Source organism: Vidua macroura, chromosome 15 (genome assembly GCF_024509145.1).
Source record: "Vidua macroura isolate BioBank_ID:100142 chromosome 15, ASM2450914v1, whole genome shotgun sequence".
NCBI classification, from domain to species: domain Eukaryota; kingdom Metazoa; phylum Chordata; class Aves; order Passeriformes; family Viduidae; genus Vidua; species Vidua macroura.
Window position 1 is genome coordinate 17,115,587 of NC_071585.1, and position 16,268 is coordinate 17,131,854.

At 54.4% G+C, this 16,268-nt stretch overlaps 1 protein-coding gene across 1 annotated transcript in view; it reads right to left on the reverse strand.

The window, feature by feature from the left end:
• Positions 1-16,268, reverse strand: part of STK10 (serine/threonine kinase 10) — a 46,109-nt gene that overhangs the window by 18,649 nt on the left and 11,192 nt on the right. Inside the window, exons 2-3 of the mRNA XM_053991288.1 lie at positions 15,651-15,815; positions 1,555-1,603 (exon numbers count right to left, since the gene is read on the reverse strand). Of these exons, the coding sequence (XP_053847263.1) occupies positions 1,555-1,603; positions 15,651-15,815 (214 nt within the window). The remainder of the gene's footprint in view (positions 1-1,554; positions 1,604-15,650; positions 15,816-16,268) is intronic.

Consider the following 16,268-nt stretch of genomic DNA (forward strand, 5'->3'; position numbering starts at 1 on the left):
GTCCCTTCCAGCTCGGGATGTTTTGTGATTCAGTGATTCTATTTCTGGTGCTCACAGGGACGGGCCTGCCCTCCCTGCTGAGCTCTGCTGGGCCACCTCCACCAGCCCAGAGTGACAGCTCTGCAGAGCATCACCCCTCCGGAGTGCCAGACTGCCCTCCCTCCCTGGCCAAGCCTCTGCAGTGCAGATCCCTCCCCCAGCAGAGCAGAGCAGGGCTCAGCCAGCACCAGATGGGGCTGATGGAGGGACCCCAGCAGCTGGGACAGATTTTTGTTCAGAGCAAGGATCTTAACCACAGCCTGGGGGTGCTGGGTCAGCCACTTTGTTCCTCCTTTGCTCACCAATCTGGGAAAAGCTGATGATTCTCACCCTCCATTTGGCAAAAAGAAGTTCCAGTGGGCCACAGGTTTTGTCCATAAGATTTTGAAGGGCAAACCCCAGCTGCTGGTGGGGATGGGGAGGTGGAACAGGCAGCATGCAGCATTTCTGAAATGCTGGGATTTACTAATTCTGAATTTACTAATTCTGGGAGCATTCCTGAGCTCCAGCTCCTCCTCACCCTCACTTAGGGTCACAGAGCTACAGCCAGGCTGTTCTCTCATGGCTTTCTCTGCTGCCCCTGGTGCTCCTCCAGAGAGGAGCCACGAGTGCTCAGGAGCATTTTTATGTCCTCAGAGATGGGGTGAACACCCCACTGCTGAGGTTCTCCATGGGGAAGGCATCACTCCCTCCAGAACTTCAGGAAAGGGGTTTTTCCAGGCAGCGATTTGGAGCCGCTTTAAAGAAGTTCCCTAAAGGAGGGATGAGGTTTAAGGGCTGAGCTAAAGATGATGAATTTGGTTCCTGGAAATCAAAAGCAAGCAAGGCCTCTGGGAGGATCAGGGCTGACAAGGAGGAACCCCCAGGGAGCTGTGGCTCTGTCCCAGGGCTCCGGGCAAGGTGATGTCAGAGAATCACATCCGCTGTGCAGAGGGGGTGTCTCCCCAGGGTCACCCCCTGAGAGGGGCTGTGCCACCAGCCAGGGCTCTCTTGGGGTACAGCCACCCATCCCTGCTCCCAGCAGCTCTCCCTGGGTGGGAGGGAGGAGTTGGAAAAGGGGAGATTGCTGCAAACTGCAGTTTGGCAGAGCTCTGCTGCCTCGCCAAATGGCTGATAGCGTGCGGAGAAGTCAGCAAAAAGATCTGGGGAAATTCACCTTGACAGGCGCCCAGCTTCAACATCTCAGCCCTGCTGGGAGCTGTGGGAACGGGATCCCAGTGCCCCCAGCAGACAAATAGTGAAATTCAGCTTTCCCCTGCAGCCAGACTCTCCCTTCTCCCCACGCCTTGCGATCTGCTGATCCCAGCAGCGATTAAATCACAAAAGGACATTGAAGCAGCTCAAAAACTCCCCCAGGGCTGCCGCGCCTTCTGCTCAGGGGACGAAAATAGGCAAACTCCTGGGAGAGAAAGGGCAGCTGCGGCACCCATGCCTGCCATCTGTCTGAGGGCTGCTCCTGGTGCCAGGAGGCTGGAAATGCCCAGTGGGCATCGCCCCGGGCACAGCTGCACTCACCCAGCATCGTGGCATCCACGGCCCCGCCGGGGCAGAACTCGATCATGATCTGGGGGAGCAAAGAGAGAGTTAAAGCCAGGCCGTGCCTCACTGGGGAGAGGGAGGGAAGGGAGGAGAGCTGGGTTTGATTCCCCAAGCTGCCCCTCAGCCCCACCCGGGCTGAGCCAGCTCCCCTCGGGCACTGCAAGGAGCTCCGAGCCCTGTGGCATCCTGTGCCACACTCTGCCCACCTCCCAGGGACCCTCCCGTGGCTGGGACACCCCCAGCAGGGTGACCCTCCCTGGGACACCCCCAGCAGCCCCGTACCTGGTGCCCACCCCAGCAGCAGCTTCAGGATTTCCAGCTGCCCCCGTTTCCATCCCTTCCCCTGCCTTGGGGAGCCAGCAGGACGGGATCACTCTCATAGCTGCGAGCTGACGTGGCTGAGAGACATCAGGCAGGATTTTCGCTGCCAAGTGAGGGATGGGGAGGGCTCTCGTGTCTTTAGGGTAGGTTTTTTTTTAGCTGGTTTGATTTCCCCACATTGCTCAGTGGTTCGTTGCTCTCTTATTTTGAGCACTTTGAGGGGAAACCCTGTCAATAAACAGGGGGAGCACATTCCCCCAGACTTTGCCATTTTTCCCCAGGGATGTGCAGAGCCCCGCCGGTCCCACACATCTGCTTGCCATCCCTCCCAGTTGCCCCCAGCACCTCAGGGATGCAGATCCTCCCCCCTGAGCCCTGCACAGGCTCAGCCAGAGCCGCCCCCGCCGGCCTCAATTCCCCGCTCCCCTCTGGGGCTGCTCGGATAAACTGATTACAATTTCAAGCAGCCAGGGATTACAGGGGACAAGAGATGCTTCACCTCTCCAACAAGCTCTTCTCCGTGTCGAGGTGACACAGGGCAGCATTCCAGAGTGCTGAAATGCCAGGGTTGACTCTGAGGACAGCGCCTGAGCAGTGTTTACAGCTCAGCTCTCCAAACCCATCCAGAGGGGGTCACGTTACTCAAAACTTTACTCCACGTTACCAGGAGCTCAGGGGAGAAGGTTCAAGCTCCATGGTTTAATTCTGCAGCTCCAGGAAAGCCACATCCCAGCCCTGAGATCCCCTGCACGGGCAAGGGAAATGCAGTTATCACCTGCTGGGAGGCAGCTGCTTTGTTCTGGAGAGCAGGAGCAGGAGCTGGGATGCAGCAAAGCTGGAATTGCTCTGTGGGAGTCAGCCCAGGCCCAAGGAGTCACAGAGGGACCAACTGAGGTGACAAACCAGGAGAGGAGAATAACCAGGGGCCAGGGCTGGGGGAGCATTTGGAAAGGCAGGTGGAGAGAAACAACTGGGGGGAAGACACCTGAACCATTCCCACACCAGGAGAACCAATGCCCACCTGGCACAGCTCCAGGTGGAAGTCTGGCAGGAGGGATGGGGCCAGCAGAGCATCAGTGGGACATATCAACACTTTGTTGTTGTTGAATACCTTGAACCAGAGCACCAGCAGCTTCCTGAGCTCATGGAAAGGCAGGAATTGGCTCCTGCCGTGGTCCCCCCAGGCAGAGAACTGCCCTGTGCCCCACTGTCACCCCAAACAGCTCCAGGAGCATCATTTGAACCCATTATTTTTGTGGTGTTCCTCATCACATTCATCAGAGCAGACTAAAAGCAGCAGTGGCCACCAGCCCTTCCTGGGCTCCTCGGAGCAAACCTCACAAAATTCCAGTCAGGTTTGCAGCCTGGCTGCAATGAGAAGACGAGGAGCATCAGTCCCTCTGAGGCAGCGTGACCCCGTGTGTTTATCCAGGCACAGCAGGCTGCAGCTGGGCACTGGGAACACGGGAAACTTCCAAATATGCATTTTCAACAAGGGCAGAGATGCCAAAGAATAATTCTGGGTGTGGCCAGATGGTCCAAGCAGCTAAAAAAATAACGAGCTCGTTTCAGCCCAGAAAAATCCTATTTAAACAAACACAGCTGGCAATGTCCCAGATCTTCCTCCAAGCACATTTCCCTCCAGGAGCAGCGCCAGCCTGGAGAGCGTTTGGCCATCGAGGCAGGCCTGGTGACATCAGCAGCTGTGTGTGAGCTGGGAGCACCCACACCTCCTCCTGCTGCTGCTGCTGCTGCTCGGGGCCCTGCGGGGTCTGCAGGGAGCAGCCCGGAGCAAACATCCTGTTTCTAATGATTTCCTCTGCACAAGAAACCCAGGGACTTCCTCACCCAAGGCAGCTGGGGGGACACAGGGTTCCTGCGCCACATCAAAGCTCCTGCAAATCCACTCTCGGTGTTTTCGTCTCCAGCCCATTACGATCACCCCAAAATTCACTGGTAGCTGCATTTCTGAGTTATCCAAGCCACACAACAGAGTGGCAGCCACAGGCAGAGCCCCCAGGCCAAATCACAACCCCAGCCGAGGAACTCACAACCCCCTGGGCTCACTCCCAGCTCCAAGGGATGCTCTGGCTGCACACACAGGAACAGATTTGGGCAGCTGGGTTGAAGGAGAAAGGAACTTGCTCTCGCTACCTCTGAAAACCTTTGTGACAGTTTACATAAAATATGTTCAACGAAACCAAAAAGATCTGCATGCAGACACCACAAAACCTTTCCTTTTCAAAAAAAACCCTCTGCAACAGGCAACATTAAATTTAAATTAATAAGGGAAAGTGCACTCAAGTTAAAGGGCTTTGCTGGTCACCTCCATTTTTCCCATGGCTCATCTTAATCCTGTGTTCACCACAGCAGGATCTGGAAGCATTTTGGGTGTGATATACCAGGACCAGCCTCTCCTGCCCAGGTACCGAGGTGCCCCTAAGGTGGCACGGAGACCCAGCTCGCTCCTCCTACCCCGGGCAGGACAGCTCCTGCCTCCTGGGCGTGTCTGAGCGCCTGGAACTTTCTACATGGCTAAAACAAAAAGGAAAACCACGCATAAAAAGCTTATCTCGAAAGATAACGTCACCAAACACTGCCCGGTGGCCAAGGGTGGGACAGCTGCTGGCCCCAGCAGGGTTCGGCTCTTACTCACCCCGCTGGCACTCAGAGGGCAGTGCCCACAAACCCTTCCCTGGCAGAAAAGCCTCTGCAAGCAGAAAAGGGGCAGAGGGGGTGGAAAACAAAAGCCATCAGCTGGGAAAGCTGGGGGCAGCTCCTGCCAGGGGTGCCCCTGGGTGCCCGGCGCTGCCCACGGGCACCGGAGGCCACCAGGTCCCCTGAGGACAGAGCAGCCCTTGGCTGGCAGCCCGGGCACTGGAGGTGAGGGCTGCCTGCAGGCTTTCCCTGGGGCTTTGGGGTGCCAGAGGGGCTCCAGAGCTCGCAGGGCCATTCCTGTGTGGGGGTTTTGTTTTCTGCTGGTGTCCTGAATATCTGTGAACACACATGTGGTCCTGGTGAAATCCTGTGCTGGGTGTGGGTCTGCAGTGCACCCCCGCAGCAATTTAGGAATCTCATTAAGAGCCTTCAGGAGGTCATGGAAAGGGTTTAGACCCCTCTGTCCATCATTTGGGGGACGGCTGTGTGGGCAGGAGGGGGGAGATGGGAGGGTTGGAGAACATGTCACATGCTGGGAGATTGCAGGAGCTGGAATTGTCCAGACTGGCTCTGGGGATTTTGGGTTTTATCTCCCTTAAAAAAATAGTTTTAGCTTGGGGGTCCAGTGCAGGATCAGGAGTTGGACTTCGATGATCCTCGTGGGTCCCTTCCAGCTCAGGGGATTCTGTGACACCGTGACAAGAACTGCAGCCCCCAGCGGGCACAGGGCCCTGCCCGTGCCCCCAGCACCCCGCTGCCCCCAGACCCACCCTGCCTGGCCCGGGAGCTGCAGCACAGCTCAAACCCCTCAGCCATTTCCTCCCCTGGTCCTCAGCAGCCTTGTTTGTGAGAGCAGCTGCTGGAAGCCACAGCATCCTGCTGCCACGGCCACCCCCGGCACCCACGTGGCTCTGCCACGTTTCTGGGGCAGCTCTGAGGTGTCCTTGTCACCCAGAGCGGAAAGCACCCCCCAGCACAGCCTCGTGCTGGCCACAGGGCCTGCAGAGATAACAAAAACAGATTTGATAAAGGAAACCGTGCTCCACTTGCAGAGAGAGCTGGGGAAGGAAATGCTGTCAGGTTCCCTCCTTGCCACCCGTCACATCTGCTCCACCTTCTCCCCATCCAGAGTGTGGAGCTGGCACAAAGTTCCCCGGGGTTTGCTGCCCCTGGCAGCAGGAATTTCCAGCTGGGTGTTTTCCAAATTGGAGCAGGGCATGGAAAAGGAGTGTCAGCCCTGCTGAGCAGCAGAGGGCTCAGCCCTGCTCCACGTGGGGCTGACACTGCAGGGACACTGCAGGGACACCACAGAGACACTGCAGTGCTCCCCGGGCTGAGCTGGGATGGAGAGGAAGGAGCCAGATGTGCCCACAGGGGTGCCCCAGCAGGGCAGAGCGGGGCTTTCCCGGCATCACCACCCACTTCCAGGAAAAGCAGACAGGAATCCTTCACATCCAGCAAAACCACAACAAAGGGAAAAGGGAAAGAGCCAGAGCGAGCTGGGGGCCCTGGCTGGGGGCCAATCTTGGGACACATTTCTACTTCCCAGCTGTGCTGGTGCTGCACACAGGGATGAGCTGCCCGCTGTGAGAGAGGCACAGAACACTTACAGAAATTCCCAGCTACAAAACCTCCCTGCTCCAGGAGCTGTCCTGGCACTCCCCAGGCTGCCTGGCCTGCCCTCAGCCTCTGTCCCCATCCCTGGCCCTGCTGTCACCCTGCCTGTGGTCAGTCTGCTGAGCCCCCACTGCTGTGAGCTCAATCCCATCCTTCTTTCCACCACACCCAGGTGATGGGCCCTGCTTCCAAAGCTGCCTCATCTGGGAGCCAGCAGCTTGTGAGGGAAGGAGAGGATGCTGCTCATGCTGGGCTACAGCACAGGGAGAAAGAAATCCCCTTAGGGTGAATTTTACAAAGCTGCTCTGTTCTTGTTTTTTTTTTTTTTTTACAAAGCTTGCCAAGCTCCCTGTGCCACCACTGATGGAGGTGAAGGTTTTGGCCACAAAATCTGGTGTCAGCCTGGTGCCTTCCTCCTGCTCCTCTACCCCAAACACAGGCAGGACACCTCACACCATTCCCTGGCCCTGCAGGAGGAGCCCCACGTGGGAGCAGCCCCCCAACCCAAAATATTCCCTGCCTTTGGCACAGGCACAGCGTTTCCCTCCAGTGCAACGAGCCCAGGACAACTGGAGGCTCCTCACACAGCCCACACCAGCACCCAGGCATGGCAAGACTGCCCTGGCATCACAGGGGTGTGGGAAGCAGCAGGAAATGGCCCAGACCTGCCCGTGAGTGACACAGGAGTCACAGCAAGGCCCCTGCTCCCAGCACTGGGATCTCACCAGGGCCAGGCTGGCTCCTTCCCCAGCCCTGCAGGAGCAGGGGGAGAGCCCAGACAGCCTCGAGGGCTTTTGGTCTTGACTCAGAGGCTGAGCAAGCCCAGGAGAGCATCTTCCTGCAGCCCTCAGGCCTGGCTCGAGCAATGCAGGAGCTCCCTGCCCCGCTGCCCACAGCTGGATCAGAGCTGGATCAGAACCTCCAGGAGCAGATCAAAGCGGGATCAGAACCTCCAGGAGCAGATCAGAGCGGGATCAGAACCTCCAGGAGCAGATCAGAGCTGGATCAGAACCTCCAGGAACAGACCAGAGTGGGATCAGAACCTCCAGGAGCAGATCAGAGCTGGATCAGAACCTCCAGGAACAGACCAGAGTGGGATCAGAACCTCCAGGAGCAGATCAGAATGGAATCAGAACCTCCAGGAGCAGATCAGAGCGGGATCAGAACCTCCAGGAACAGACCAGAGTGGGATCAGAACCTCCAGGAGCAGATCAGAATGGAATCAGAACCTCCAGGAGCAGATCAGAGCTGGATCAGAACCTCCAGGAACAGACCAGAGTGGGATCAGAACCTCCAGGAGCAGATCAGAATGGGATCAGAACCTCCAGGAACAGACCAGAGTGGGATCAGAACCTCCAGGAGCAGATCAGAGCTGGATCAGAACCTCCAGGAACAGACCAGAGTGGGATCAGAACCTCCAGGAGCAGATCAGAGCTGGATCAGAACCTCCAGGAACAGACCAGAGTGGGATCAGAACCTCCAGGAGCAGATCAGAGTGGGATCAGAACCTCCAGGAGCAGATCAGAATGGGATCAGAACCTCCAGGAACAGACCAGAGTGGGATCAGAACCTCCAGGAGCAGATCAGAGTGGGATCAGAACCTCCAGGAGCAGATCAGAGTGGGATCAGAACCTCCAGGAACAGACCAGAGTGGGATCAGAACCTCCAGGAGCAGATCAGAGTGGATCAGAACCTCCAGGAGCAGATCAGAGCGGGATCAGAACCTCCAGGAGCAGATCAGAATGGGATCAGAACCTCCAGGAGCAGATCAGAGTGGGATCAGAACCTCCAGGAGCAGATCAGAATGGGATCAGAACCTCCAGGAGCATATCAGAGTGGGATCAGAACCTCCAGGAACAGATCAGAGTGGGATCAGAACCTCCAGGAGCAGATCAGAGTGGGATCAGAACCTCCAGGAGCAGATCAGAGTGGGATCAGAACCTCCAGGAGCAGATCAGAATGGGATCAGAACCTCCAGGAGCAGATCAGAGTGGGATCAGAGCTTCTGGGAGCCGCTCCCCTCTCCCCTCACAGCACTGGGGAGTGCAGGACCATGGGGGTGGATTTGGGGAGCACCACCTTGGCTTTTGAAGGCCATTTGGTCAGATCTCCTCTGTCCTTCACAGCGGGGCTGTGCGGGAGCAGCTCTGCTGAGCCTCCCCGTTATCTCCCCAGCCTTCCCCGCTCCCGGCCGAGTCCAAGGATTGAGTTTACATTTCGGAGCAGAGGGAGGAGGTGGCTCACATTCCTACACCCACTCAACCTGGCACCTTCCCCACCAGCCCCATTGCTCTTCACCCCACACGTGCCAAAGGGCCGGGAGAGCACGGGGAGCAGATTCTGCCAGCATCGCTCCTGAACCACCAGATGGGCTCACCCAGAGCAAGGCTGAGCTGCTCCTGCTCTCTGCTGGGGGCTGAACCACAAAATCCTCCCCAGCTTCATTCCTAGAGCCCCACGAGGCCAGAGCACCACCAAGACAAAAGGGGACAACACCCAAGAGCCACCGGGAGCTGCAAAAGCCACCAGCTCTGGCTGCAGCCAGCCCTCAGCAGCCACCAGAGAAGGCACAAAACAATCCAGAAGCCACCAAAAACCTCTTGGCTGCCCCAGAGCAGCACAAATGTCAAAAGCTGGCCTGACATGGCAAATATGCTGTAGGTGGAAGTGAAATAATTCCCTCTCTGTAAGAGAAGGCTCCAAGCTTGCCAACTTTCCCTCATGGACAAGGACACCATTCAGAGACTTTAAATATAATAAACCTTTTCTGCCCCCTTTTCTGGACAAAATAACCTACAGAGAAAAATATTTGAAATCAGAAATGAAAAAAGGCTGTCCCCATAAGGGGTGGGGGGAAAAAGACGCAGGGCAGGAAACGAGGAACATAAAGTTTAGAGAGTGTCACAGTAAGAGAACTTTATGGAGAACAAAGTCAGTACTCCTGGCGAAGTGCAGAGCGCCCTGCTGATCTTAAGGAAACTGGGGACAAGTTCTCCACATTTAAATCACTGCAAGATGACAAAATGTTTCCTTGGACTGCCCCCCACAGATGGCAGAAATATTCCCATCGCTGCTGCAATTTTGGCAGAACAAATTGAGTTCAACCAAATGGTTTTGTTGTTGCAAAAAGCATCTTTTGCTGCTTGGAGGGCTGTGGGTGGGATCCCTTTTCTCACCAAGTTATCAGCATTTAGAGGCCACTGAGTTCACTTTGTTACGGGATGGGAAGCAAAACTCCAAGAATCATTTCAAATATAAATAGCAAAAAGGAAGAAGTTGCTGCTTCAGTGGGAAGATTCCCCAGCCCCAAGTGCCCCGAGTCTGTGTCAGCATCTAAAAGAGATGATGCATCTCAGAAGGGCAAAGCTCACGGTGAGAGCTGGAGTTTGACCCAGGACAAGGTTCCTGATGGCTTTTATGAAGTCAGCAGTTCCAGCACAGCCCCAGAGCCTCACCTGGCCACGAGGACAATTCAGTGAAGGGGTGGCAAAGGGCTTGACGAGTTTTCCACTCCTGCCTGGCATCTCCCTAGAAACAACAACCGTTTGTCCTGATCATCCCCAAATTCCCAGCACAGGGTGCCTGGATCCATCCCACAACCTCAGTGTTGCTGTTGAACAGTTTCAGTGAGGGCTTTGAAGCCAATGGATCACCCCAGGCCACGAGGTCTGCAGAAGGACGTCCCTCCCTCCCTCCAAATGACAACTTTCAGGCCATATCTGAAACAGAATAAAGTTTAAACCTGCAAGCTATCCCTCACTGCAGGGTTTAGGCTGAAGCTGGGTTTCAAGGCGCTGTCTCCTATCCACGGGGAGTTCATAAATATTCCTTTCTATGCAAACACTGCTCCTTAGCATTCCCTTGGAGATCCAGCCAAGTGGGAACGTGGCTTATTGCAATTCAGTCCTAAACAAAGTTTTCAGGTGCTTTGAAAGCTGATTTGCCTATAAGGCTTCTTGTCTGCTCTGCTTTTCTTTTCATGAAACTCCGGCCTCACGTTATAACCCTGGACTGGGACTCAGCACCCAGGACTTATTCCCAAGTGCCATTTACCCCCTGGGGGAAACTTTAGGCAAATCCCTGTCTGTGCCTTCGCTCTCAGAGCCAGGATAATGACACCAGGTCTTTTATAAAGCATTCCAGGGTGTGCAGATGACAAGGCTGTGCAATCACAAGGAATTATTACGGCTTCAATAACCTCTTCATGCAACGTTATCCTGTGCAAAGGGAGGCAGACAAAGGTTTCTGTTCTCCTTTGGGCTGTCGTGTTGGTACCTGTAGGAGCACTCTTGAACTCGGCTGGGCTGTGGCAATTTGCCTGATACATAAATCATTTGGGGGGATTGCTAAAAATCATTTGGTTTCCCTGTGTTTTAAGGGAAACCCCCCCCCCAGTTTTACCCAGAATAGGATTTAGAGTGACTTGCCAAGAATGCTGAAGCTCACGTTCACAGCACGGAGGGGGCCCGTGGAACCTGCTGCCCAGATTTCCAGCAGAAGAAGATTTAAACCTCCAGGACTCTGGGAATGGCCAGGCAGAGAGAAGGGAAGGAGGATGTCACCCAGAGATGTGACCCACAGCATCCCAGCTGGCAGAGACACGGCCCCAAAGCTGGAGCAGAAGTGACCACCCACTTCAATTGTGCTACTCTGAACAGCAAACTGCTGACCCTGGAAATGCAGGAAAGTGCCAAAAAGCCACTGGGCTGCATCACTTTTTCCACTTTGCAGCTCTGGCCAAGCTGAGGAGCTGCCCCTCAGGACAGGGAGGGGACACTGTGATGTCCCTGCTGCATTCCCAGCTCCCAGGGCCAAGCAATGCCCTGTCCCGATGCGTGCTGATATCTGCCCACACCTGCTCCTCTCCTACCCACCCTGCTGAAGTTCCTGGGGGGTGTTTTGCAGTTCTGCCCAAATTCTGGACTGGTAGGAATTTGGAAACCGGTCCAGCAAACCCCACCCCCACACTGGTTTTCCCAGCGGGGCTGATCCTGCAGCAGCTCCCGAGCCCTGCGTGTCCCAGGGAACTGCCAGATCCGGGGGGGATTGGGGTTTATGTTCCTGCAGCTGAGGCAAGGAGGAAGGGGAAGGATTTTTGTTCCTCCAGGACGCTGGTGAGCTATTCAGCAGAGTTTGGGATCTCTTTGTTTTCCTGGGTTTTCCCTCGGCTACGTTCGACTCCCACCAGTCGCAAACAACAAAGTTCAAGAACTTCTGGGGGAAGTTTGGTACAGAGCTCCAGGAGCAGGAGGCCAAGTAGGAAGGGCTGCAGCTCTGCTGCCAAGTGGAGTTTTAAAGGGACACAAAGAGCCATGGGATTCCTCAGGGACCGAGGGCTGAGCAGCCTGGAGAGCCTGCTCTGGTCCAGCACTCACAAACAGATCCCCACAGACATCCAGCCAAGCTCGGGCTGCTCACCCTGCAAGTTGTGATAACCTCCCTTTGCTAAGGAAAGCTGTGGGGAATCTGATCCTGCTACCAGCTCCCTTTTCTGTTTGTTTTAAAGAAAAGGTATTGCCAACCTCAGAGAACCAAAGGCTGCACATGCTTTACATAGCCCAGCAGTCGAGTGCATGGGATAATGAACATTTCTTTATGCTACAGGATTTTCAAGAATGCCCAAATCTCCAGTCAACATCCATATCAAAGGGGGAGCAATCCCAAAAGTCCCTGGCTGAACAGGTCAGGGCCTGCCCACAGAAAATGCAAAGGGCTTTTTTTAAGGTGAGTACAAAGAGCAGCACAGAGCTGGAGTCTCCGTGCCAGCTGTAGGAGTCTGTACCCACAGTGGAGAAACCCTAAGCTGATTAAATGAGCCATTCCCCAAATGGCCCAGGCAGGCAGGGTTACCTGCACGGTACAGCAGCCCCTGCTTTGATCTCCAGGAAACGGCTGTTTATTCAAAACCCCTTTTGCCACGGCAACCGCGGGGCAGGGAAAAGAGAGAGGGGGAGACAATTCCCCAGGGCTTCCCTAGAAAAGTCGTCCCACCGCCAGCACAGTGCTTCAACACCTGGGGCCCAAAATGGTATTTTAATGAATTTCTAGAGATTCCTGCAGACTCAATGCTGGAGCACCTCGACAGGCTCCTGGGTTTCCTGCCATCCTGGGCACAGCCACCATCCCCTGGGAGCAGAGGTTTCCTGCAGGAAAGGTCAGGTTCTTCACAGCAAACAAAACTCTCCTCCCCTCTCATCTTATCACTGCTCTGGCTGCGGGGGGAGACACTCGGAAACAGCAGAGGGATTCAGCAGCAGCAGATCAAAAGTTCCTCCCTTCCTCTGAGGTCTCAGTCTGGTTTTTTTGTTGTTGTTGTTTTGGAAGGGGGAAAAAAGACTCCCAAACACGCAGCCCTCGAGAGGGACACAAAACACAAGAGCTGTTGTTTTCCTTTCCCATGTTGTAACAATTACCAGTGAAAATTCTGTTCAAAGCAAGCAAATCCCATCTCAGTCCCATTCCTAAGCCACAAATAACTTTAAAAAGTCCATTTTGAAAGCTGTGTTATATTGGGTGAGGGGGATTTGCTTCTGTGTTTCCAAGTCCTGCATCACAGTGCAGGAAAAGAGACTTTAAAATGTGTCCCAGCCACAAGGACTCAAACCAAACTCTTTAAAAGAAAGCATGAGAATCTCAGCTTTCATTTGGTGCCCCCATTTCCAGCAGCCAGGATTTATGCAAAAGAACATGAAATGCCACGGGGCTTGTAATAAAAATAAAATAAAATCCTGAAAGCTCCCACCAGGGCAGTTCTGCAGCTTCCCTGGGCTGTTTGCAACCAGCACAAGATTTCTTGGCCTCTGCCACGAGCAAAGAAAAGGAGATGGAGGGGGATGGAACGAGATAGGAGCTGCTGGCAGGGCACAGCCTCTCTGCAGAGGATTTAATTGCCAAGAAAGTTCATGCTGGATGCTGTTATCCCACCAGATTTATCCCTGGGGTTCTCCCAACCCTTGCTCACAGTGGGCTTTGCTCCATCCCACACAAGAACTGGGGTTTTCCTCCTTTTATACTTGACACCAACCAGGTACAAGCCCAGAGGAACTCTCTGGTTTGTGCTTTCCTTTCAGTGCTGTGGATTTCTGAGCAGCTGCTGGAGGATGAGCCACTTCCCCTTGCACAGAAAGGTCTTTTGCTCCATAAATATTTCATGGCCCCTCCTGGCTGCTGGAGCACAAAGCCAGAGCCTGGCAGAGGAGCCACGGGGACCTGACACAGCTCAGGGGGACCAGGAGGGCCAGGGTTCCTCACACATTTCCCTTGTTAATTCAAGGAAAGAACAGCCAGAGTGATTTAGGAAGAGCCTGCTTGTGGCACTGTGAATTATTCAAGAGCCAAAGAGCTGCTGCCACCCAGGAGCTTGGGCACATCTGGACCTGCTCACTTGGAATATTCTCTTTCCACGCTGGGCTGTGAGGAGCAAGGAAGCCACAGCGGGTTCCTGACCAGACAGGCACCCCCAGAGGTTTAGCCAGAGCCACTCTGAGAATCCAGGCACCCACCATGCAAACGATCCAGGAAAATGCTGGTTCAAACAACTGCACAGACAGAAATGAGGATGGCATGTGGGCAGAACAATAAAAGCTGGTGTTTATGCTTGGATGCAAATCTTCCCCAGCAGCATTGGTCACCAAGCAGAGGAAGGTTTTGGCTTCAGGGAAAATCTGGTAGGGGCTAAAAGCCTTGCAGAAGTAAAACAGCCTGGCTTAATGACTTCCCTCCAAGCCAGGAAAACACTGGAGCGTTGACAAAACCAGCCTGAGCAGTGAAATGCAAATGCTACTGCAATAATGAAATAAAGAGAAGGATCCTGCTCCCAGAACAACGGCTGGGGCTGCAGCGTGGCTTTGACAGAACCCCAGATCCTGCCCTGCTGGGGAGCCCCAGACAGGAGGCTCTTGTGGCAGTGTTTTGTTCTAGTAGGTCTGTGAGCACTTGACATCACAAAGCACTCCCTGGACAAAGGCAATCCCTTTTCCTCCAGGAGGGAAGGAAGGAAAAGCTTCCTATAGCAAGGAGGAGGTGGGAAGAGGGATGGGGAGGGGGCTGACATTTCAGAGAAGGAGCAGGACCCACGTGGAGGATGCAGGCAGAGCAGGGAGGTGAAGCCAAGAGAAGAGGGTGGCAGATCTTACCCCGGCTCAGGGTGTGTTTGCCTTTTTACTTTAGCCCAGGTTAATCCTGCTGCACTTGCAATCCATCCAAATCCCAGGTCCCCTCCTAGGAGGGATGTTTGTCCTTCCCTTCCTTAGCAGAGTACATATTTACTTTGTTCTTTAACATACCCAGGGCTCAGAATCCATCCAAAACAGCAAGGGGACAACTCGGCTCACTCGAGACCAGAAGACAGAGCAGAAACACTCCAGCACTCCAAGCTGGGTGTCCCAGAGAGCTCAGGGGCTTTATCCATGGATTTTTAAAAAAGAAAACACGTGCTGACGATGCAAAAGGTGCTTGCTGAATCAGCCCAATAAAACATCCCTCTCCTGCATTGCTCAACCCAGGAATGAGCCAGACTGGGGTTGTGTTATCCCAGCTCAGCCCTCGGCACCACAGGCAGGGACTGGCAGCTCCAACAGCTCAGCTCACACAAGTGCAGGTCCCAAAAGCTGAGATCTCGTCTTTAACTCTATTAGATTACTCAGGGAGGCCACAAAGGTATCTGAAACATTAAAAACAGGAAGGAAAAAGCAGCAGAGCTGCTGAACGCACGCTTTGCCACTCTCCTGACTTCCTGCAGTTAAAGGAGGAGCAGATGAACTGCCTCAGGAGATGGGTTTGGAAATCCTCCTGTTCACCTGATTTCCACAATCCTCACACAGGCACAGAGTTGGGAATCCAAGGGTTCACTCCCTCAGCCTCTCCATCCCCTGCACAGAGCACAGGAAGGTGCCTTTCACACTCAGCTTCCTCTGCTGCCAGGCACTCAGAGAGAACAAGCAGGCAGGGGAAATAAAAAATCACATACAAACCTGCTGGGCTAGGGGAGAGAGCTGCAGGAACCTGCTGTTCCAGCCCTTGCACCAACCCACTCCATTGCATTTTATGTCCCTGCGCCTCCACAATGGAGCTCTTGCTATCAGGTGTCTCTGCATTACAAGTGCTGAGCCCCAAATCACCCCCAGATCCAGAAAATCAGTTGGGAGAGGCACCCTTCCAGCTGGTGTTTTAAAAGAGGGGCTTTAAAAGAGAGGGGAACTTATTGGTGATGCTTTTTCTACCTTTACAAACCCTTAATGGCGGAAAAAAAACAACTCCAACTTCCCTGTGAAGATCCCTTGGGTTTTTACCAGCAGCTTTCGTCACAAGAGAGTTTGGTGATAAAGACAGCAGGGAAAATCCAGACCCTGAGCACAAAGTGAGCTCATGACTCATTTCTGATGTTCAAGCAGCTCCAGGGGTTTTGCCTCACCATGAGCAGCCCCTTCCTCTGGGCAGGGTGAGGCTGTCCCAGTGCCCCCCGGGCCAGCCCTTACCCAGAGTTTGCCATCCCAGTAGAAGGCTCCCAGCAGCTTGACGATGTGGGGGTGGTCGCAGGTGGCCAGGATCTCAATCTCCACCATGTAATCCTCCAGCTCATCCTCGCTCTTGGTCTCGATGACCTTGGCAGCTGCCAAAGCGCCCGTTTCCTTGTTCTTGGCCTGGAAGGAAAAAGCAGGGTGAGTCCAGAGAAAGTGAGGAGCACAAAATTCCTGCTCGGCTTGACTGGCCCCAGCCATCACACCAGGAGGGAAACTTGCAGAGGCATTTCTGCTTCCTAAAGCTGCCCACGGCTTCACAGAGTGAAGATCCTCCTTCCTCCCTCCAGGCTCCAAAGCACAAACCACTTCCCATCACAGGGAGATGGAAACCTTTAGGAAAGGAGATGTAGCCTGTTGTTTGTAGCATGGGGAAAAAAAAAAAAAAGGAAGGAAGGAAACCTCAAAGTACAGCAGCTCTCTGATGATATCACAGGTGAATTACTAGAAATCCTGAGTATGCAGATAATCCAGCCAAGATCGAGCTGAGAGTGCAGCCAGGTGGGGATGGCACTCTGCTCCCAGGGAACAGGGACAGGAGGAGAGGGAATGGCCTCAGGCTGGGCCAGGGCAGGC